Here is a 25,622-nt window from a genome sequence, read left to right on the forward strand (position 1 = left end):
ATCCTTCCTTAGTGTGCACTTACACTGTAAGAAATACGTGTACACAAATTTCCATCAATTTATCTTCAGTAGTTTTTTCCGGGGCAGATTATGAATTACTCACGACATACATACATATGTGTATATCTATGTTAATAATGTTATGCAATGTATTTTTACACACCTATTCATAATTGTATTTCTGTGTCTCTCTCATTCGGTGATAATTATTTATGAATAAATCCATTGAATAACCTAAAAAAAAATTAAATAAAAAACTGAAATACAAAACTACCAACAGAGAAAGACAGGATGAGGATGATTTTTAACTGTTGAACAATTAGCGGTGATTTTGTACAACATCATCCTGAATAACTGAAGTTGTAGTAGTAGCACACTCGCAGCGACTGTAAATCAACTTTTTCCGGTCCAATCTGTCCACTTGACGAATCGATCAAAAACAGGAACCAGTTTTTTATTATTACCTTTTTTAAAAAATAAAAATGTTTGAATCACCTTCTTGGACATTTTGTATTAATTATTAAACGTGTTTAGTTAGTTCTTTTTAAGGTGACAAACACTTAACATTTTGAACGCATTCAAATTTTTTGTTATATATAATATCAGTTGGCGTTAATTCGCTATAAATTAATGAAACATTAAATTTTATAATTTATCTTTTACACAATCAGCATGTCTATCAGTTTATTTACTATAATTATATAGAAAATTATTTTTCAACGTGACAACCGATTTATTAGAATAAACATGGTATTTTCTATATTCTGAAAATAAAATTAATTATTATCAGTTTATCTAAAAAGATAATTGTCTATATATTATACAGGTCGACCGTTATATACAAAAAATTTTATCACCGCCTACCAAAGAAAAATTTGCGGGAAATATCAAGCTGTCTCTTACGAAATGTAATGTAATAACGATTCAGAATATTACTACACAAAAAGAAACTGTAATAAAGTATAACCTGGAATCGATTTAAACTTTATCGTTTACCCAGGTATGATTCATCTATATTTACGTCTAAAATAATCTTACACAACAATAAACACAAAAATGTTTAATTAAAATGGTTAATATCCAATCGCCCAGCGGTTCTTTATTTTTAAACATCAATACAAAGATACATACACGCATGCTAATTTACATATACACATGTACGTGTGTTACGTGGTTTAAGAGTAACGGTTATAGGTGACGTGATATGAGTTTTACTTAAAGTATCACGTAACCGTACATAAGAATAATAAGCATTCCATTCCAGGTTTAGTAAGGAAGATTAGGAGTGAAATAATTTACCATTGACTTCGTTCAGCCAAACATACTGTTGCATAACAACGCTACAAGTGATACCTTAATCGTTTTATTACAGGTACTGGATATGTAGTGAATAACATTATTTTCAGTGAAAGACCGGGTCATGTAGGGGAAAGCAACAAAATATTCCTATCTGTTTAAAAAATACGTTATATAGTATATTGTTAAATTCTACATTGCGTATTATAATAAAGATTAAAATTTTAGAATAGTAATAAAAATGTATTTAGCTTTTGAATAGATTTTAATTACGGTAACAACTAAATACAAATCGTTTAACCAAATTGACATTGTTTTAACTTAATGTATATGGTTAATGAAAGTTTTTTAAACGGAAATTAATGTTTTGCTTTTTAATAATTTGTAGTTAATCATTTTCTGTTTAGTCCGGATGTAGTACAATAAAAATCCGTTAGATTACGGACTATTTTTCTTAGTTACTTTTTATGATTATTTTTTTTTAATGCACATACCCGCCTTGTAATTTCTTAATTCTCTTAAATTTGATGTTTTATTTTTGTAAATCAAATCCTTTAATTTCCGCTATTAGAGATGATAAAAATCCAATTTCAGTTGTTGAAGCATTTATTAACTTACCGGTCTAAGCTGGATTCTGTATTCGAACATGTAATTTTAAATTTATATACTATTTTAGCATTGTGGCGAACGGATTTGTATTAAAATTCTAAATAAGCAAACGTAATTTAAAATGATATCAGTATGAGCGGAACATAAATACTTACCCGAGCACAAAAAAAAATTGAAAACAAAAAATAGATAAAAAATTACACATGATTCTAACTAAAGAACTAAAATATTTGGCAAGTAATGACGTAACTTAATTCAGTTTTTCCATGAATTGTAATTATTATTATTATTTAGTTTTTATTTTTAAAAACCGCAGCAGAGACCTTAGTGGTTAAATTCACGCTTCACCTGTTTCATAATATTTATAATGACGCTGCATAAAATCATACGTTTAGTCTATGTTAAATGAATAAATTCATAAATTATGTTAGTATATGAAATATATTACAAATAATATAATTTTATTACTAGAATTTTAAGCGTATTTATTTATTGACGTGTATATGTTTATAAAGTTTACGATTATTTAAAGTCATTGGAAAAATAGCAAAACCAAATTTACTATTATATTTTACGATCAAATGTACTAAAAAAAAACCAAAAGTAAGAAAAAACTAAATGTTTATTGAGCGTTTTCTATTTAATAAAAACAAAATAATTTTATCTTTTTATTTCCTTGTACGAAGTAAAGGAAATCATGAAAACTTTCGGTACTCATATTTCAACGGAAAAATCTATTTTGGCCAGTTTCGGCGTGACCTATGTTCGTATGTACAAAAACGTGTACGTACGTACTCAGAAACGATTAGCCGTAGGATGTTGAATTTTGGATTTAGGGCTGTTGTAACGTCTAGTTGTGCACCTCCCCTTTCATTGCAATCGACTGGACCAAAAGTGTCCAAAAAAGCCCAAAATCCAAAACAATTTGAATTTTGGACTTTTTCTTAACTGCAGTAATAAGCCCTCATTGATAGCTTTTCAACGATATTTCATAAGTGGTGCTTATTTTCATTGGTTCCAGAATTATAGCCAAATAAAACTTTAATTAATGAAATATTTGGATCTTTCAAGGGGAAGGCACATCGGTTCAAATCAGACTTTTTTTAACATTTTTTTTTAAACTTTTTTTTCAATTTAAATATATTGATTTATTAATAATTATTAACCTCTGATTGTAAAAAACAAAATAAAAATAAATAATAATTCAATAATTACAATAAAAAAAATATCAGAAGTTATTAATGAAATAAAATTTTATGTAATTTTCATTTTAAAAAAATGTGTGTATGTAATTTAATAGGCGTACAAGGAAGTCATGTGGTGTCCATATCAGATCTTTTTCATGTTTGAGAAAGATAAGGTTTTTAAAAAAATTATAATCAACTAATAATTTTTGCTATGCGCCAAGGTTTTCCTTTAAGTACAATTTTTTACTGTGATTTCTACGGTTGTGCATTTTATGTTCCTTGTAGTTTTTGTTGATATAATTAAAAGTTTAATGTTTTGATATAATATTTCCATTTTTTCTGCTACGCACTAATCTTTTAATCACAACGAATTTGTCGTATATTACTTTATTTTTTTTTATTATTTACGTTTTATATTTTAATCTTTGTTTCTCTTTTATCAGAACTTCTTCCGTTACAGAATTATATAACCCTGAGGAGCCGTAAAACATAATCCACTAACCTAGTTTTGTTTTTGTGAGAATTGAATATAAATAGATATTTTATCTCCGATTCATCTTTAAATTCATCATTTATTTGCATTATATTATACATATATATTGCATTATTTGCAACCTCCTTTGAAAAAATACTACGAATCTCCTATAATCATCTTTTTTTACATAAAATAACATTTCTTACTGTTTTGAAATAAACTTTTGATTACATTTATGTTTTCTACATGAAAGATCTCCTTGTTAATAAAAAAGGGTTTTTCATCTTAAATATAATTTTATGTCATTTACATGTATAATATTCTTCGTTACAGGTACAAATTTAATAACGAACCTTTCGCGGTTGTTAAGACTCCTTTGTATTGGGTTTAATATGTTATTTATTAAACAAGAAGTTGTAACGAATTTAATAATTTATTTATAATAATAAATAAATTATTTGTTCTAAACATTTTAAAATTCATTTTTTATGATTTTTCAACTAAAAAACTTACAAATTTTTGTTTTATTTGAATAAAATATAAGCCTTCATTGAAAAAAGCAATATGAAAAAATTTCCGAGTTTTGGAAAATAGTTCTTTTCTAATTTTAAAGATTTCTTTCATAAATTTTTCGCAAACAACAAATTCAAAACTTAATTTTTTGAAAATTAGTTTTTCTACACCAGTATCTTTTGTTAAAATACTTATGCACATTAACAAATTTATGAAAATATTCTTTGAATAACTAAATGTATCTCTACGAATACAGACACGCAATTTCCCATGATTATATTTTAATTTTGCTGATATATATCTTTCATTAATTCAGACATATATACATACATATATATATTAAGTATAATAATAAAACATGAGTTGTAATAACTCGTAACAATTAACTGTTTAACATTTTACTAAAAGCTTATTTATAATAAGTTGGAAGGTATACATGTATGAACTATTTACACATATATTTTAACTGCAATAAACATACTAATAGGCAAATAATTTTATTCTCAATATATATATGTATGTATGTAAGTGTTACTTCATTAACGTGGTAGAAATATTGAAAAAATAAATTTTATATATCGTACAATTCTAGTCGTGTTTTGAAAAGGTTACTAATACAATAAAATTATTAACATTAAATAGCTGTTTTATTGTAATGAAACTTCTTTGTAGTATACTTAGTCTTGTTCATCGACGTCCAAGGTAATATGTAATAAAACTATATATGCGTATATGCAAGCTAAATAGGAGTACAACTGTACAATAATAATATTTATTATGATTTAAAAATTTACTAGTATTATACATAGTATATACATTTTCACCTCGAATTAAGATTTGGTATTTTTAGTTTAAAAAAAATATATATAATAATTTAATATGATAACGAAAGAAGGACACTGGTAGAAAAGTACTAACCAGTAAGTACAGTGTCCCATATAAAACGCAACCCAACCTTATGTTGGTAGGTATTGAAATAATAAAAAGGTATGTGTAAATGTAATTTTTATTATTACCATCCATTACCTTACATTTAGAGTAAATGTTGGAAGTGGCCGCCATCTTCTTGAATACAAGCTTCAATTCTTTTTACAGCATTTCTTGCAACTTTTTTCAAAGTTTGTGGCTGGATATTTAATACAGCTTGTTCAATATTGACTTTCAATTGTTCAAGTGTTCGTGGTTTGTGACTGTAAGCTTTTTCTTTGAGGTAACGCCGTAGAAAAAAATCCGCCGCAGTCAAATCTGGAGATCTTGGTGGCCATAAACCTCGACCGATAACACGATTACCAAAGTATTCCTCAACGAAATCAGAAGTTGAACCTGCGTAGTGCGATGTCGCACCGTCATGTTGTAGCCAGCAGTGTCTGTCTTCTTCTTCCAAGAGTGCAATGAACTGAAATAAAATATCCTGATATCGTTCTGCATTAATGGTTTACTCGAAAAAAATAGAACCGATTATTTTCTTCCGCGATATCGCGCACCACACGCCCGACTTCTGCGGGTGTAATTGTTTTTCGTGATAAACGTGGGGATTTTAAGCACTCCAAATTCTACTGTTTTGGCTGTTTACGTAGCCATCCAAATAAAACCGTGCTTCATCTGTGAAAAATAACGAATCCATAACATTAATTCCCTCACGCAGAAATCGACGGAACCGTTGACAATATTGTAGCCGTTTTTCTTTGTCGGGTTCAAGAAGTTGATGAACCGTTTGAATGCGATAAGGTCGTAATTGTAATTGTTTGGTCGCCTGATGAACAGTCGATTTAGACAAATTAATTTCAGCAGACAAACGTCTGATCGATTTATTTGGCGAGGCGAGTAATCGGTCTTTGATTTCAGTGACTGTATATGTATTCAACACTGCCGCAGATCTTTTGCGTTCCTTGTTATTAACAGAACCAGTCTCTTTAAATTTTGCAACTAACCTTAATACTGATGTTTTGTTAGGAGCTGTTTTATCTGGGTACTTATGGCGAAATTAATCTTGCACTGCAACCACTGATTTCGTACTGAAGTACGACTCAACAATGAAAACACCATCTTGTCTCTAGTAATACACTGAACGTTATGATTGCATTGTTGTTACTATCGGTAGTGTTCTACTGCGTCGCCGCGATGTTCAGATGTTGGACGAGTCCATTTCAGTAACGAGTAGGAGAGTAAGCTTGACTTTTGAAATTTCATGGATGAGTGATTGATGGGTTGCGTTTTATATGGGACACTCTGTATAAAACAAGATTGGATTTTATATTGTGTTGCTATTTAATGAGTTTAACACAGGGAAAATTCACAAACACACACAGATTTATAAATGTTTTTTAACTTTCATTGTTAGGATAATATCTACTCAAAATCTTTTAATATTATATAATCCACCTTAATTAAACAAATTATGTTTTTTCTGTGTATATGTACATTTAGATAAATGCGATATCTACATAAAAATATATTAAAAACTGATTTAGTAGAGGAGAAATTTTAAGGTACTTCTTTCAGGATTTGCAACTTCAAATTTGATGTATAAACTTTTTCTCTGTCCAAACTTTTTGGGAGAAATCTGAAAACTCAAAATATTCTCTCAAGAAGGATCTCGGTGTCCTTCTAATTGTTAATAATCCTTTAAAAAAAATAATTATTTCTAAAATAATTTAAAAAAAAGATTAAAAAAAATAATTAAAAATTTTTAATTCATTATTTTTGTAATTAAATTCTTTAATTATGTTTAATAATTTTACGCTGTTAAATTATAAAAATAATAATTCAAAATAATGTATTGAAAACAATTAGATAAGTACAAATAACGAAACAAAAATTTATAACACTCGTATATTTCTTTTACTTTTATTCTGTACTTTTTTGTATTTATATGCCGAAAGCTGTTAGTGTTTAAAAAACTAGTTCATTTATCGATTTTTACTTTAATTTTTTTCTTAAATTTTACATAAAAATGATACACAATTACAATTGCAGATTTAAAATAAACAGTAAATTTACAACAGAAATTTTATGATGATTTAAATTTTTTGCTGTAAATATTTATATCTCGTTTTATGTTACTCAATTTTGTAATAATAAACCTTTACCATACCTCTAAAACTTTGTTTGTGCATATATGTCGGGGTGTGTGCGCTGGCACATATAAATATTTCACAGTTTATATGAAAGTTTAGTATAATCCTTAAAAAAAATACCAAATGTACACCTTAAACAAATTTTAGGAACCTAGATATAACTATTTTTTACGTACGAGATAAGTTCCGAACTTATTATTGTCTTATTAACGAAAAATATTACTAGAAAATTTCAAGTGGTTGCTTTATTTCTTGGATTAATTCCTAAACGTTTTCTTTTATTTAAGAGTAGTAGAAAATTAAAAATGAATAAATCATCGATCTATGCGGTGGATGAACATGTGTTGATAAGGGAACAAGAACAGCAATTCAGTATTGTACGACCTTGTAATGCACGATGAACATATATAACACAATTCTAATCTTTATTTATATTAATAAAAGTTAATAATTCTTGATTAATTGAAAATGCCAGATTTCGAACCAAATTACCCGTATTAGTAACACCTTTTGACTCGTTTACGACGAAACTTTTTTTTAATCAACGAAAATGAAAAAAATCATTCGAATAATTTTTTTCTATTTTGTAAACTTTTTAAAATTTTATGATATATTTCTTAAAATGCATTATAGAATTAATCGATAATACATAATCAATTGTCTGTTTTATGAAAAGTTTTACTTAACATAATACCTATTTGCAATCCTTTATTTTAAATTGTAAACGTTCAGATTTATTTTATTTCATTACAATTCTTAAAATATGGAAAACTGAAAAGTATTTACAAATATTATTTGTAGCGTAATATTTAATATTTATTTAAATTTTATTTATTTATGTATCTTTCTTCGGGAGTTCTTTTGCTCCAATAATATTTTTCTTTCATCACCATCTACAAATTGTTCTGCTTGTTTATTTTCATATTTATTTGTATGAGGCTAACTACGTATTAACTATTCCGTTGTTGTGATTTATGGATGAACTTTCTTATCTTCTCATTCAACCTATAAAGAACTGAATCATTACTTTGTCTTATTCGATATTTTAATTCTCTACATTTATCGTCTAACATTTTTTTTTTGTTTACGTTTAAAAAATTTCATTTTAATCTCTTTCTTTGGTATACTTTGCAATTAATTTACTCACTTTGTTCTTTTACCTTTTAAAAATAGTATATCATAACTTTATTTTACAACGACAAGGTTTAAAAATGAAGAAAAAGAAAAAGAATGGAGATTAACATTTCCTGATGATGTTGATGTTGATATTTTAACTTTGAAAAAATAAAAAAAATTATTGACGTGTGACAGAAAAGAAAGTAATGTACTGAAATTTGGAGAACAAATTTTTGTTATTTTATCAATAAAAAAAAAAGTTAAAAGTAGAAAAAGTAAGAAAAATATCTCACGATAAGAAAGTTTTCATGCGTAAGTTTACAATTATCAGACCTGGAGATTTGGGATTTGGAAAAAAAAAATTGTGCTATATGACTGGATAAAATATGGGAAATAAGTAACCCAGAATGAAAATAATTAGCATATGAAATGCAGTATTAATACGAATTTTGAAAATTAGACTATTTAATAAAAAAACAAAACAAACAGATAAGTTACAAGATGAATATAAAAAAAAGAAAGCCTGTGATAAATTCTCCCGAAAGTCATATTGGTGAGTATTGTTTGAAGGCAAGCAGGATTAGTTAAGTACTGGAAGGAAGTCTTAAAAGTAAAAACTAAACGATTAAAGTCAGTTAAACGTATAACTGAAATTTAACTTATATACCTTAGCAAGATACCTTACCTTAGTAAGATAAAAAAAATTAACATTGAATAAATGGAAAAATAAACAGAGCTTCAAACAAGTCGAGTGACTGACGACGAGAATGGTCATGGCTATTCCAGGAATCGTCACGATTTTTGTTAATTTAATTTTTCCTTTTCTATACTCAACAGGGCATTCCTAGATGTTATTATAGTAATTGTACCTCAAAGATACTTCTAACAGTCAAAGTTTCCAGTTCAACTGATTTGTACGTAAATCTGTGACATCAATTGCATTTTATTAGTCCGTTAATTTTTTACCATTTTGAACGATAAGAAATGAAAATTAAAAGCTTTCTGGTATAACACTTTAAAAGATTCATGAAATATTAAATTCGATAGTTAAAAAGTGTTTTTAAGGCTTAGATTAAATATATGCACTCCAGGAAAAAAATAACACATTCCATAATTACTGAATAATTTATACATTTATCGAGAAGATTCTGAATATTTCATATTATTTGGATTTTGTCATCATTATTAATTTCTTCATTTTATGTTATCCTGTTAAGCTGTTAATTTTAAAATTACAAGCTTACGTAGAGACGTTTTTATTTCTCCCCTTAATTTATGTTAAACCTAAAATCTAAAATTTTTTAATCTTCAAAATTTTTTATTTGAAGGACTCGGTTTAAGATAATGATTTATTAAATTGTGACAATCTTTCTCTGACGACTGTTTCTAACTCCGTTAGCAACAGATATTTCTTTTATGGCGTTTCCCTTTCGATGTTTTTCTTCAAATATTTCAGACGAGCTCATTTTATTCAGTCGTAATGAATTTCTGAGCAATAACTTTTCCATTATTCTATCCACGATGAAATACTCAGATTTTAATATCTAGTTCGTCTGGAAACCTGTTTACATTAAAATAACAACTAATTATTTTTTTCTATTGAAATAAATCTAACGATATTCGCAGTCGATTGTAAATATATATTTTTTAATATGTTTTCGTATTTATTTTTACAGAAAAATGTGGGTTGGAGGAGAGTGGCCTTCGGAACAATGGTAAAGGAAAAAAGATGAGAAAACCAAGAACGATATACAGCAGTTTGCAGCTTCAGCAATTAAACAGAAGGTTCCAGAGAACTCAGTACCTTGCTTTACCTGAAAGAGCTGAACTAGCAGCATCCCTCGGCCTGACACAAACACAAGTAAATATGTTTATTAATCTACTTATTAATAAAAAAATCATTAATTATCATCGACAGTAAGATATATATTCTATGATTTATATGTTAATTATTAAGTTATGAAAATTAAGAAAAATGTGTCAGGACTTATTAGACAATCTAGATCATCAATGTTCTCCCTTCTATTTTGTCTATAACTGTAGTCTATTTTAATTAATATAATGAGATAAAAAATAGTTTTAGTTGTTCTGATAATTATAAAAAAACAATCTAAACCGAAGAATTTAAATAAATATATTCAGAAAATTTCCCAATTCAGAAATATGTATTAATAAAAAATTATTTTGTTCAATTTCATGGGATTCTTGTTCAACCAATCTAATCTTCGGTCTTAACAGTAAAAACGGTGTACTTATAAACAAAATCGAGAGGATTTCGGTTAATTAGGGGTTCCAAAAGTTTGCTGAAAACCTAATAATAAATGATAAGAAAAGAAGTTGACTATAACGAAGTTATATATAAGACCATTTTTGTGTAATAAAAATAATAAATAATTGGTAACAGCAAATAACAATAGCGATAAAATATAAATAACAAAAGATTATAGAGTTTAATATACATGACTATTAAAAACGTTTTCTGCGGAAACAGCTTGGGTAGTTTTAACTGTGGGTTTTATCATGAAGGCTATTCGCTTTAATTTGTATGAATATGATAAAAAATTTTATTGTAACTTGTATGGAAATGTTTCATACTAAACTTAACATTTAATAGAATGTGGAATAAATTAGACGTTAAGTATTTCATAATATTGTAAAATAATTTTTAAAAAAACGAAATTTTGGTCGGTTATAAAAAAAGATTCTCGTTAATTTACGGTATAGAAATGTCTTGAATTGAATTCTCAGTTAAAGAATTACGGATACGACAGTATGTATTAATGTTCGAAAAAATTTAATTTGAAAAACTTAATTAAACTCATCAGATATTTTATTTAATAAATAATTTCTAATATTTGAAATTTAAAATTACTTTGGCCTAAGGCACACTGAAAGTTCTCTTTTATAGGACGCACCAGTCATTAGTATTAAACCGACTGAAAGATATCAGTGTACCATCTCTCATTATTATTCTGTCCCATTTGCTTCTCAACTGGTTTATCTCTGACGATTTATGGAATGTTTAACAATATTATCATAATCAATAGAACCGTTATGTCTATCTGAATGTTGAAAATTTTCAAAGGAATTTATAGGTTCTGTTTTACGATAATATCCCTTAGAGACGGTTTACCTAATTTTCAGAATTGTATGTCTCTAATCTTTACGCTAAAATACAGATATTTTAGTACACTTTAGGTGAGTGTAAATAAACCACCATTTCTACTGAAAAGACTGCATTAATTATTTTCTTTAAACTAATTTTCGCAGTTCTTACAATTCTTTCAGTTTTTCTAAAACAATTACAATTTCTTCAGTTTTTTAAAAACTTGTTTGGTTATTTTGCTTTATCTTTATAACATTTGTAGGAATAATATTTTGCTGCATACAATTATTTCAAATTTTCTTTTTATAACATTTTTTTGGGGAATTTTCAATCCGGCTTCACCATTTTTATGATAAAAAACGATTTTATAAAATTTTTCACTTATTTTCTATTGTATTAAAATATTCTTACAGATTCATTTGTTAATAAAAATCACTTTTTTTAACTATATATTTTTATAAACATTCATCTAATATATATTTTTTTAAATGTAAGCGGAAGTTTCATCTATCTCTTTTTTTATATTCCGTTTAATATTATTTTTACCAGTAATTATAACATTAATTCCAACGTAATTTTCAGCAAATCAAATGTTTAAAACAATTTTTTTAAACTTTTTATTTTCAAATAATGGTATTTTTGATTATTATTTGTAATCTTGGAATAAATCTCCCTTTTAAGACTAATTTCTCAAATACTGATTTAGTTGACGTCACAAATACAGTAGATTTTTGATATATTTTTACAGTTAACAATTTCTAAGCATATTTTTCAGATTTTATTTAAAATATATCAGGATACTATTCTTAAATGTACCAGAAAGCGTGATATTCTTTTAAAAATACCGATCCGTAAAAATATATGATAAATTTACGTAGTAGAAAAAGTAATTTTCATTTATGAACAAATACATTTTTTTTTCAACATGGCCGCTCACCAGGTGACCGTATCCTTATTTGCAAGTTTTGGAAAATATCTTTTACTTTGGAACAAATAAAAAAATCTATTTCGTTTTATTACAGGTAAAATATTCCTTATAAAATTTATTTACTCATATAAGGATTCTTTATTTGCTGAAGTACGTCCTGCAACCGGATCTATTTTTGTTCGGAAGAAAATTTGTAACATAAATTACGGTACAACATTCAAATAAAATATTATCGATAATTAGTTTCTGAATAATACTTTTTAATCGCAACATGATGTTCGTATTTCAACGTTATATCATGTAGTGGGAGGTGAATTATACAATTTATGTTCTGTTTGGCCATTACGTAATACCGATCATTTATCGTTACTATATTTTTCTAAATAAGAAAATGACTGGCTTATTATCCATTATTATTGACCAAAGACACTTCTCCAGTGTTGATAGGCTCTATATAGCGACTGACTAACATCCGATTTGCCAAATAAGACTGTTCAGATATCATACTCATAAATAGTTTACATCCATCAAAATCTTTGAATTTTTAGAAGTTAGTTCACGGTTGTTATACGTGTCGAATAGAGGTGTGATGTTTTTATAACGGTTGTCAAAACATTCTGAAACAAGTCTCTCTTTCTCTCCTTTTAATTTACTCCCTTTCTGTGAGCATGGAGTAGTAGTATATGTGTTTTTATCGGTCGAGTAAGTTTTTTTCTAAATTTTTGATTGTTCTTTTCTTTCTTCGTCTGGATGGATAAATATATATATATAAATATATAAAAAGTAAGGTGTTCTACCCCAGTAATAAAACAGAATGTTCATCATGATGTCCTTTTTAACAGAAAGACTTTAAAGTGCTACTGGCAGAAAAAAAATTGATGTGATAGATTTCAGAGGCGTGGACAAAGACTGTGACAAGTTAAAGTGGCCATTCTATTCATCTTGATGCACTATAATGCAATTATAGCGAGAATCAGGTTGACCAACTCTTCTTTTAAAAAATTACCTTCGTTTCCATTTCTAAGAGGAAATTATTGTTTTCTATCTATTAAAAATTATCTTAAAAATGCTTGAAAATTCAGCGCCTATGAAAAGTAACAATCTTGTAATTACGTAACTGTTCTAACTCATAAATTTAAATTTTAGAAAAATTACAATACTTTTACACTTTTTTATAAATATATTTATAGATATTATTAAATGTTCTGTAAAAAATATAATAACGATATTTATGTTAAGATATTAAGCGATATAGATATTTTGTAAATCAGTCTATTTTTATATTGCAGTGAAATTAATTAAGATTTTAGTGTACTATAAATATTTATGAAGTTATTTCATTAAGTTACGTTTTAAATTCTGAAGAGGGGTAAATTTTATTACGGTTATTAACTTTTACTTAAAACAAATAATGTTATTTTAATATACTTAAAGATTAATTACTCTTTGTAATATAAACCCGATCACTATTTTGCAAGATGATTAACGCAATATTCTCAAAAAAACTCTTATTTTGTTTTTGTAAAAAAAATAGTCTGTAGTTCCTTAAACAGATTTATAATATTAATACGTAGATATCTCCACTTAATCCATCATCTTACAACTTTGTTCATTGTATCTACCAACATATTCCTTGAATTAGTTACTGTCATTAGGTGCATACTCGTATATCTATTTCGTTATATTAAACTCGGTCGCTAGAGATAAAATCACTTTACATAAAAATAAATAATCACTAAATAAAACAAATAGTTAAAAAAAAAAATATAGAATTATTGTGTTGATCAGTGTTTAGTGATTACACGTCAACTGAACTTATACGAGGTGTGATCAAAAAATACGGTGAATAATTTTTTATTAAAAAAATGAATAAGGTTACATAGAATTCGATTTAATCTCCTTCAAAGTACTGTCCTTGGCTAGCAAAGCACTCATCCCAACGTTGACTCCATGACTGGAGTCATTTCTGGAAGGCGTCTTTCGGAAGGGCTTTCAGCTGCTCGGTCGTGGCCTTCTCAATGTCAGCAATGGTGTCAAAACGTTTTCCTTTAAGCACAGTTTTAGTTTTTGGGAAGAGCCAAAAGTCGCATGGTGCTAAATCCGGTGAGTATGGCGGATGTGGACAGACAGGAACACTTTTTTCGGCCAAAAACTCGCGAATGAGAAGCGAGGTGTGATACGGCGCGTTGTCGTGGTGAAGAAGGAAGCCATTGGTCCATCTTTCTGCTCGCTTTCTTCGTACGCCGTTTCTCTTTGAACGGATCCGTACGAGATGTTAAGGTCTTCTGATAGCTCTCGAATAGTCATTCGCCTGTTTGAACGAACCATTGTTTCCACTTTTTGCACATTTTCAACTGTTTTTGAGGTTACTGGACGTCCCGCACGCTGCTCGTCTTCAACAGACTCATTTCCGTTTTTAAATCGGTCATACCACTTGTACACAGTCTTCAAAGTTACCACATTATCGCCGTACACCGATTCTAACATTTGGTGAGCTTTTTTGGCACTCTTTTGCAACTTAATGTTAATGCGTTGTTCAAAATCCATGTTGCGCGACAGACACGATAAACACAACCACACTCTAGCGGCTCTGGCAGCCGACTGGCAAGCTCTCGAACGTTTTCCAACTTGTCCCTGCCTGTCTCAGTTGATCACGCTATTGGACAAATTACAGCATATGGATGTAGCGTCGGCAGTTGCCGCTATAAAAATTCATTCACCGTATTTTTTGATCACACCTCGTATATGTATATTTTAGATGATTTAATCGCCACCGTGATTTCTTAAAATCTTAAGCAGATATCTGTAAATGATTTGCATCGGATGGTAATGACTAGTCGAAACATGTTGTTTGATACGATGAACGAAATTTCAGTTGATGTATTTTTCACTTTTATGAACCCTCAAATCGATGTTTATTTTTTATAAAATTTTAATACGTTTAAAGTAATAAATATTAAATTTATTTTTGAAAGCTGTCGGCTATATTTACAAAACTATTGCTTTAGAAGTCACCGAGTGTTAAGTGTGTTATATTATTGACTATAATCTAAATAATCTGAACAGAACTCATACAAAAATTGTCTAATAATTGTTGCAACAACAAATAAAATCAAATAATATATTAACAACATGAGTCTTACATGCATACTCTACGTATAATAACAAGAAAGGTCCCGAATATGTGAAACAACAATATAAATAAATATTTTTAAAAAGTTTGTTTTGGCTACCTCACAGTTAAAGACGGTTTTATTAACTATAAAGAGTTGACTATCCTAAAAGTTTAAAGATACAAAATATAATATGACTAACTAACAAAACACGCACTGATAAACAGACTTAAGAGTATACATATTAAAGTGACAGTAAAAATATTATACCAGATGAATAGAACGCATATTCAAGCATTAGTCAAAGAATATATCGCTTTTTACAAAATGATATTTGAAGCATCAGTAAAATCTTCTGAAAGAAAGTTCCCTCATATTATTTTGAAAACGAATTCATTATGTTTGTATTTTCCTAACTGTATTCTACATTTACCACTTAGCCATTCGTATCAGGGAATGAAAATTAACATTCAGATGGAGAATTATAACTATATTGTCGTATAATGGAAATCTTCGGTTAACAGCGATAAAAATTACGATAAATCACTTAAAAAACAATTTCCTGTTGATATTTACAAAAAATATTATGAAAAATGTTCAGTGATAATCTGAAAAAGTTTGTATCTGCGATCCCGGAATTTTGAAAGCTTAAGATTTAAAATTAGATAATTTTTCTTTTATTAACTGAATTTTTCTTTCAGAATACTGAAAGTAACCGTAAAACTTTATGCGTTTAATTATTGTTTATTACGTAATTAAGGAAATTACGTAACCGCTAGCTTACCAACATAAACATTATAATACAATGACATTAAAATACAATATATAAAAAAATATTATAATACATAAACATTATAATACCATTTTTTATGGTTTAGTTATAAACATTTATAACTAAATCATAAAAAAAAAATATTATAAAGTAGGAAACAATTTTATTTTGAATAGGAAGCACGAAATTTTACAGTTCTTTTCAAACTTTTTACTGTAGGTTAAACTTTTTTCGAGTATTCAGCAGTTCCCCCTTAAAAAAAGAAGAAAACTGATGATTTGTGCCAGAAATTTGGAAAATAACTAAGATGTTTCCCAATATTTCAAGGCAAATTGAAACCATTGTCATTTAACTTAAGATTCGAACAGACCGTCCATCGATCGGTGATCGACTGTAAAAATTAAAAGGGTTATACTAACTCGTAGTGCGTATCAATTTCTTGGTCTTCGGGTATATGTTTCTTTTTTTAATTCATTTTAAACTCACGCATGATTGGTTAACAGGAAATACAGTGTAGCCTATCATAAAGCAGTAAAAATCAGTGTACAAAAAATCAGTATAGAGCATACTACTGGAGCTTAATTTTTACGGTTTTTTTTAATATGTAAATTCAACTGAATGAACCAATGTAAAGTGTGATTAAAATCAAATATTAATTAATTGGATTGCTTTTTTACATTATTCATAACCAATATTTATTTTGGTGACTTTTTAATAATTATTGGTCGAAGAAAGATCTAATATATAATAGAGTTAGACTTTCCGAAAATGTTTTCACACTATGTACACGATGGTCATATAAACATTTTAACACAAAAATCTATGTAGATGATTTTTCAGTGTTTCGTAGTGAACAGACTATATGTTACCCAGTCGGATTTCATACAATGTTGCATTTATTAAAAAAAAAAGTACTTTATGTATTTTTATTTTGATATGAAATAAAGAATGACACTGATAAAGAAACTTTCGGTTTATTCTGGATAACTTCCTAATTTTCAAAAACGAGTAAACCAGTAATTTACCACCACGTTAAAAAATAATTGACAAGGGCTTTCTACATCCATTAATGTTTATAATAAAATTATTTTTGTGTCCATAAGATTCAAGTTTTACGTACAGTTATATTCCCAGTTTTTTATAAGAAAAGTTTGAAATACTAGTATATGAAATTTAAAAAAGACACCTATTATTCTACGAAATTTTGGTTATATCATCTTCTGATTGTTTCAGAATTGGATATCGGGTATGTTTTACCCTTTTTTTGAAAATTCAAAACGTACTCTAAAAATACAACTAATATAACGTATTTTAATTAGATATATGCGAAGGAAAACTGTTTTGCTTTCAAGTACCATTTTTATTTTGAAAATAAATCTAGCATTTTTGTGTGCAGTCAAATAAAATAATTTTTATGTTATTAAACATTGTTTAAAAAATAAAAAGGACTTTAATTTTATTAAATAAACTATCTAGTACAGAATATTCATTAATTTCAGTAATTATAGATATATAATCAGCTCATTAATAGAAAGAACATTATTACGTATCCTTAAATTTTTTCCTAATTGGCAATAAACTGACTACATCATTACATCGGTATGAAGCCTTATAAACGTCAATATTCCACGTTTTTATGCCAGAACTAGGATATAAACCAAACACTCTTTTTTAACAAGTTGAAGCGGTGTGACCCAAATATGATTCACATTGTTTTTTTTAGATTATATCCTTTAGAAAGTTATTGTCGTGGTGATTTGCTGCAGCATACGTACATTTATCCAAGTATTAATAAAAAAAAAAAAAAATTAAAATAATATTCATTAGTTGTCGTATTTTATTATTGCAAACCTGTTGGGAAAAGTTATATACACAACAGAAAATGTAACTTTTCTGAATTACTATTTGATCAGATTAGAACAATCAAACATATAAACAATTTACAGTAAAAAATAAACACAAAAACGATATAGAATCAAAAATTTTCAATATTAATTTTAGAATCAGAATCTGGAACTAAAATTTTATCAAAATCTTATCAGAAAATTGAACTAAAACCGGTTATTTAAAAAAAACAAAATATTTAAACCTTCATGTTCTAGATTCGGGTCACGTAAGAAAATCGGAAAAAAGTGTGTTGCCTTATTTTTGGGACACAAATTGAAACCGGCAATTCAGTAAATTGTATTGTTCGTAATAGTCAACTTATTATTTGTTTATTCATTTTTAATTATATTACCAATGAATTAAGCAGCTACACGTAACACTTATGTTATTTCCTAGACACGTAAGAACTGTATTCGAATCTTTCATATTTTGAATACTGTTTCCATTTTTTTTTTCAAAGAATTAGTTTACATAAAAGATAAAACATTACTCAGTGAATATTATTACTTATCGACCGTATTTTATAATAACGATCATTCACTTTTTTTCATTCGGTTATGAATGCGTTGCATAAATTCTGATGAATATATCTCTATATATGAAGTCACATTGTGATGACATATTACAATAACAAATTACTGTCATTATACGCGTATGAATCTCAATGAATGCGTGTATTTGTTTGTGCATGTATGTATGTATGTTTGTATGCATATACGCGGGTGAGCAAGCATTCGCGCACACACACTCACGTATTTATGATAGGGGAAAGAGTAAGGGGGCGAGGGATATGCTTACGTCATGTACGGATATGTCGGTGTGTTTGAAGTTGTATTAACGATACTTTAATTCTTGAAGTATCTTTCTATGTTACTTAGAATTGCCTCCCCGTTTTTATCAAATGAAGAAATATGCTCTGCAATTTTTCTTCATTTTACAAAAAGAAAATAGTCATATTATTTTCAGGAACAATTCTGTTCATAATTGAACTATTTTTTTCTTTAATTTAACTCTTCAGGCCACTGTATTTGTAGGTTCCACGGAAAAAAACAAACCTAAAAATGAATTTCTGTAATTTTTGGGTATTTAGATATACATTTTAAGAATTTAATTTTTCAGAAACGTATAGGGAGGGGGTGGGGGATAAACATATTCTGAATGACATAAGTTATAATCTCTCTAATTGTAATTGTTTATTACAAAAAATGAAAGACTAAATTTTCATCTTATGTTATTATGTTCCCCTTATATTATTTTGATTTAAAATATAAATCAAATATAACAAAAATAATGCCATTTCAAACATAAATAATGATGAAAATATCGTGAGTTAGTTAGAAACATATTTTTATGAAGAAATCACAAATATTTGCCCTTGAAAGTATCATAAGCACCAACAAAATGTGAGATACCTTCAAGAAGGGATACGTTATGTAGGGCAGAAAAAAGTTTGCATTTATTAAAGTAGAATAATCAGCCGATTTCACAGTTCATCACTTCTTATATATTAAACAGTAAATAACTGGTGCGGTGTAAGATTCTAGAAGATGAGTTTTCGTTGTAAAAAAAAAAAATAAAGTAGTTGGACCCTTTTTGTATTTCTTGGGAATAAATAAGAAGCCCCATTTTTGTTGCGTAGAATTTTTTGTGTCGTGCATATTGCATAACTAGAGCCTTACCGATTAATAAAATTTACTCATAGGCGCAGTGTATGCTACGTTTCTGAAATTTTTTTAGCTAATTAAAATGTTTATATACTCTTTTTGTATTTAAAATACAGTGTGGGGGCATGTGCAAAAACGTTCTTTATGAATAATATAATAGTAAGAGTGTGGTTTATATATATACGCCGATATAAACAACTGATTAAAAAATAGGTCAATTTTCTAGTGAGAATTGACCTAATTGAATTGAATTGCAATTTTAGAATTAATCTAAAAACTCTTCGTAAAATATAGGTATCAATAAAAACCTACTTTGGCAGTAAAGTTTTATTAGAATTTTGTTTTTATTACAATAATCGTAATTACACAATCATCAGTAATCCAAGAGTAGGACAAAAAGGTAATTTATAACAGGAATTACTTTATATTTTACAAAGGGTGTTGTTTCAGGATCGCAAACAATAAATTATTTTCCTAAGCGATTAAAAATTTATTTTCCTAGGTCGAATTAATTCTCCATGCTATTTATAAGTACATATTGAAGTGCTGATCTAACCGATTCGTTTACAAAACTTCTTGCTGAAATGATTGATCGAGCTTACTTCTAACTTTTAATAACATGATTTTGGCTTTAATTTAAAAAAAAAACTATTTTAATTTATTTTTGAAGTTAAATTGTATTTGTAGGTTAAAGTTTGGCTAATTTATTTTAATTAAAATCGGAAGTAAATAAAATATATTTAATAGGTGAAGGAATAATTTTTTTCCATTTAATTACTAGGATAACAATTTTTTTTTAATTTTGGGATAATGAATAATTTTTCAAAAATTTCGTGACAGATAAATTTGAAAATTATTTTTGGATCGAACAGCTTATAATCGGTTATTAATTTTTCTTATTTATTTCAAAATATAATGAAAATATGGCTTTTTCAAAAATTATCATAAAAATGACCCTATTTTAATGAAATGCCATTCTGAAATATATAATTGTCCATTTATGTATAGAAGTATCCAAGATTTCAGAGACAACATGTCATTGGAATCTGATCAGAGTAGTCACTAACTACATGAGTTACAATTATCAATTATTAAATATTATCAATTATTGTACATATACGTCACAATTATCCTTGGCTGTATCAAATTATAAATCAATTATACTGCTCTAATTAGAGATTAGATAAGGTGCCTTATTAGCAGTTGGGCGTATTAACTAGCATCAAATCGCTTGTTATAGGCTTCCCTAATATTAGGGTGATAGCTGATTCCTGTGTCCAGTGTCACCAAGCCACACAAATCAACAGGCGTACTGTATTTCCTTATTATGTTACTTGCATACACGCACGCGGGCGCGCACACACACAAAATACAGGACGTAATGTCGTAGTGTGTGGGTGTGTGTGTATATATATATATATATATATATATATATATATAAATAAATAAATATATATATATATATATATATATATCGACAATGGTACTTAATCTTCCTAGAATTCGATTAAAATTTTCCCTTTTCATCAAAAGTCCTCTTTGATATCGTTTCATTCCATCATTTGACCTTTTTTTCGAAAATTTTGTATAATACCTCTGAAAGGAATAAAAGAACATGATTTTTTTTTTATTAATCATTACAGTGCTACATACGCTTTAATTTGTACATTTGTAATAACATTTTGATTGAAAAAGTAAATGATAAGCCCGAGTTTTCCGGCTCAGAAAACATAATGCGATCTGAAAACATATCTTTGTTCATTTGCTGTACAGTAAGATCATTTTAGGAATCTATCAATCTGTTATTCTACCTATCGATTCCATTGTTTTACATCTGGTACGTAAAGAACCAGCATTAGGTTTATTTAAATGTAATTTTAAAATCTGCTACCTCATAAAAATACATTAAATTTCCTTTTTAATTGATTTATCTGAGTTTCGCTTCCATAACAAATCTGAACATCAAATGAAAAGAATCTTGTTAGTGTTCATTGTCCGATTTTCTTGCTTACAGTCCACTAAATTGTATTACAAAGTGTAAGATAATTTGATAATTCTTAAAAACTTAAATATTTAAACTCGTCATACGTCATATGTCGACCAATTATTATAATTATATCGAATAATAATACGGTAGATGTTACTACGTTTATGATTATTTAGAAGTATTGTTTTAAATATAACTTGGATTACATAATTAAAATATCATTTTTCCTTACCGATATACATATATTCTTAGTACATTCCAACAGGGATATATACGTATAGCATATTTAGGTGTATGTGATATCCTATAACAAAAGAAAAATTCATAATCAGCCATTACGTATATTCTACGCGCCAACTTTTCGACATTCATTTTGTGTAATACTTTTTTTGACGTTATCATAAATCATTTTTTTATGTGAATATAGATAAGGTAATATTTACTTATTATAAATTTTTTTAATTACCTTAAATTATACCATAAATTATTTTTAATACACAGAATTTATCTGTTTTATACATATAATAAATTATTTTCGCCTTTAAATATTTTACGTGCGATAATTTTTAAAATATTCAACAATCTGTAGTTACCGATACAAATTATAGAATATAAAATACAGTAAAATGATGTAAATTGAAGAATAAAATCACTGGTATTTGGTAAAATAAAGTTTAAATCAACTTTTATCTTCTACTGGAAAAATTATCCATCGAACAGATATATGAATTATAGTTAAAAAGTCTTTACAAAACTTTTGTAGTGTTTTCGTATTTTTTTTATAAGCTATTCAGTCACGTAATTCAGTAGCAATCTGCGATCTAAGCCAAATTATCGCAACAGTTCGTTCACCAATTTAATTGACATCAGGAATAATCGAATAAGTGAAAATTACCATTTATTTACATTATATATGTCAGAAACCCTCTAGAAAAGAAACCACCTAATAATGTCTCATCAAATAGCTTCTCTTTATGCACAAAAAGATTTGAAAAAATTGATGAGGCGCCAAATAAAGTCTTATTATTTTTTTTCTTAACGGATATTGTATTTCATCAGAATTCTTTTCATGTATTACAATTTTAAAAGGAATGATACTACAGCTGTCAAAAGGTTTCTTGTCTTATGGAAGTTCAACAAATATAGGCTGAAGCGTAATAATTATATTTTAATCCCATCTATTCCTTCAGTCGGTCAAACTGGTCACCACTTTCTTTTGAATTCTTATTAACAGCACATTCTTCTGAACGGATTAAATCTTCATTTAGATACGTCACACAATTCTAGGAATACGGAGGTTTTATTTTTAAGGGAAGTCTGAGTTTGTTTTTTTCTATCTGGTGGTGAATTAATATGTTGCGATATATACATATCAGCTGTTCGATAAAAATAAATCTTTGATAAGTGATATGCTGCGTACTACGCAAGCATATTCAAGCGTACCACGCTTGAATAAGTATAGACTTGCTGTCATTTTGTTGTAAAAACGATCCGAACTCAGGATGAAGTGATTATTGGTAAAGCAAAGCATTATTTTTGCTTCCATCAATACATGTACATATAAGAACCACAAACTGTCTGGAAAACTCTTGGTGTTACTATGATTTAAAAAAAGGGAACGAATTTTGTATAGGATATATACCAAATAAAACAACTTTAGATGTCTTTAACACTTATCTAATGTTAAGCGATGCACTCACTCATTTTATACCTTTGATATTTATTAGGCATTACGTAATCGATTGTACATACATAGATGTAATCCACAATAACATCCTATGTTATTCGATACGATATGATAACATCACACAAGCTTCGAATGATCTACATCGCTAAATTCCTATAACTATTTGATTTCGGTACCAGAAAAAAAATAGTTAATTGTTTTATATATATACATATATATGTTTTTTTGCTTGTTCTTTGCCTTCTCTTAATTCTTTAATTTACCGGCTTCCCTTTTGGTAACCTTTAAATGGTTGAGAAATACTTATGAGAAGAGTTCTTTTTAGTCGGAAATGTTTTCTACATTGCACCTACGAGTACCAACAAATTCTCTCACATTTATGATCTAAAACCGAGAAGAGACTAATTTTGAAATCCGGTAAATAAAAACCCGAAAAAATCATTTCAGAACTACTATATTACATTAAAACGTGAAAATTACATCTAAAATATATGACTAGGTCTGTTTTAAAATAAATACGGTAGTTAGGTTTAAGCGACCAGGTCTTTTTTACTTTTTATTAATTTTAGCCACTATTTTCACATATCGTCTTCTTTTCTATTCCAGTTCAGTAGGTCTGACTAGAATAAAACATTATTCTGATAAAAAATCAGTGTAGAACTGCAATGCAATACGATCGATGTAGAAGTGTAAAAGTGCAATTATTCTGTATGACAATAAATTTATACTATTTTATTAAAAATTTAAGAACCATTGTTGAGAAATTCAGCTTTGAAATATCATATAATATCCACCTAATCTATTTATCAATTTAAATTAAACATTAAAGTAATTTAGCCCGATTACAGCACATAATTTTACATTAAATTGAGATTAAATATATTTCTGAACAAAATAAAAATTAAAATACGAAGATAAACTTAGATATAATAGAAAAATACAACGTTTACATACGATTAATGCGCAGTTGATTAAAATACGAGTTTGATTCGTGGACGTTCAGAAAAAAAAGGAACAGAAGTACGAGTACTTTTGAAATATAGTTGTGGAGAAATATGGTGCACGTGAAATGCACGGGCAAAATGATAATGAGGAAGGATCGAGAAGAATAATTTGATGAATGAGTTTGACGAAGAGGAAAATATCTTGGAAGGGGCGTTTCCTTATCCTAAGTAGAAACTATCTTCAGCAAAGGATCGATGAGAGAAAAACTGGATGACGAAGAAGAAGGGTTGTATGCTAGGGAACGAAAAAATGATAAAGAAATGAAGGAAGATACTTAGGACTACGAATAAGTAGAGGATGTCCAATTGAAACCTGTCCAAAGACAGGTTCACTGAAGAAAAATAAGAAAAAATGCAATAGTTACAAAATAATTATTATTCTGCTCGGTAACGCTTGACATGTGTTATCCTTGATTCTTTGACAAGTTGGTATCTCTTTAAATTCTGTACTATTAGGTATACAACTGAAATAAAATAAAAAATCACATAGACTAACTAGAAAATAAAGTCGTTGAAATAATATTACATAAATGAACCTAATCTTAACTTTCTGCTAAACGTTCCAAAGATCAAAAAATATTTTTTATTTGATTTAGGTCGGTCTGTTTCTTTTTGATTCTACATAGACATGTAGACGGCTACTGTATTTATATATTAACAAGAGTGTGGGCATACGTATTTTTATTTTTTAATTTTGAACATATAGCTCGCGTTAACTGTAGGTGGAATGAGGGAAAGAAAGGGAGAAATATTTTCTCATGGCGGCCAACAAACAAAGTGGGAAGCAAGCGGTTTGCAAGGACAAAACGAAACATACAGAGACTGAGAGAGAGATTGATAAAGAAGGTTAGAGGGAGTGATAGAAAGAGCTCGTAATTGTCTGGGAGTATGGGATGCATTATGTATTGTCCCAGCTGTAGTCATGCAATGTTACCTACAAAATACGATTCTTTTATACTATTCAGTGAACGCATAAAAGTAATCGAACGAGCAGTACGGTGCGACATCAGTATTGGCCTTTTACTTCAGTTTAAAATACATATCCTAGACAACTTGTGCAAAATTAATGTATCTAACAGATTTTTCATGTTGTAGGATAATCGTGAAGTGAACATTATACTCTACTAACAGCGTAATAAATATTCTATTTAAAACAATATAGGGGTATTATCTTCGCGTATGAATTACAAAACAATGTTAA

General features: G+C 27.9%; 1 protein-coding gene across 3 annotated transcripts in view; it reads left to right on the forward strand.

Moving 5' to 3' along the window:
• Positions 1-25,622, forward strand: part of LOC142323580 (uncharacterized) — a 332,171-nt gene that overhangs the window by 62,547 nt on the left and 244,002 nt on the right. For all 3 annotated transcript variants that reach the window (XM_075363406.1, XM_075363405.1, XM_075363404.1), the window contains exon 2: positions 9,950-10,134. In XM_075363406.1, coding sequence (XP_075219521.1) covers positions 9,950-10,134 — 185 coding nt within the window. The remainder of the gene's footprint in view (positions 1-9,949; positions 10,135-25,622) is intronic.

The sequence above is a fragment of the Lycorma delicatula genome, chromosome 4 (assembly GCF_047948215.1).
Source record: "Lycorma delicatula isolate Av1 chromosome 4, ASM4794821v1, whole genome shotgun sequence".
NCBI classification, from domain to species: Eukaryota; Metazoa; Arthropoda; class Insecta; order Hemiptera; family Fulgoridae; genus Lycorma; species Lycorma delicatula.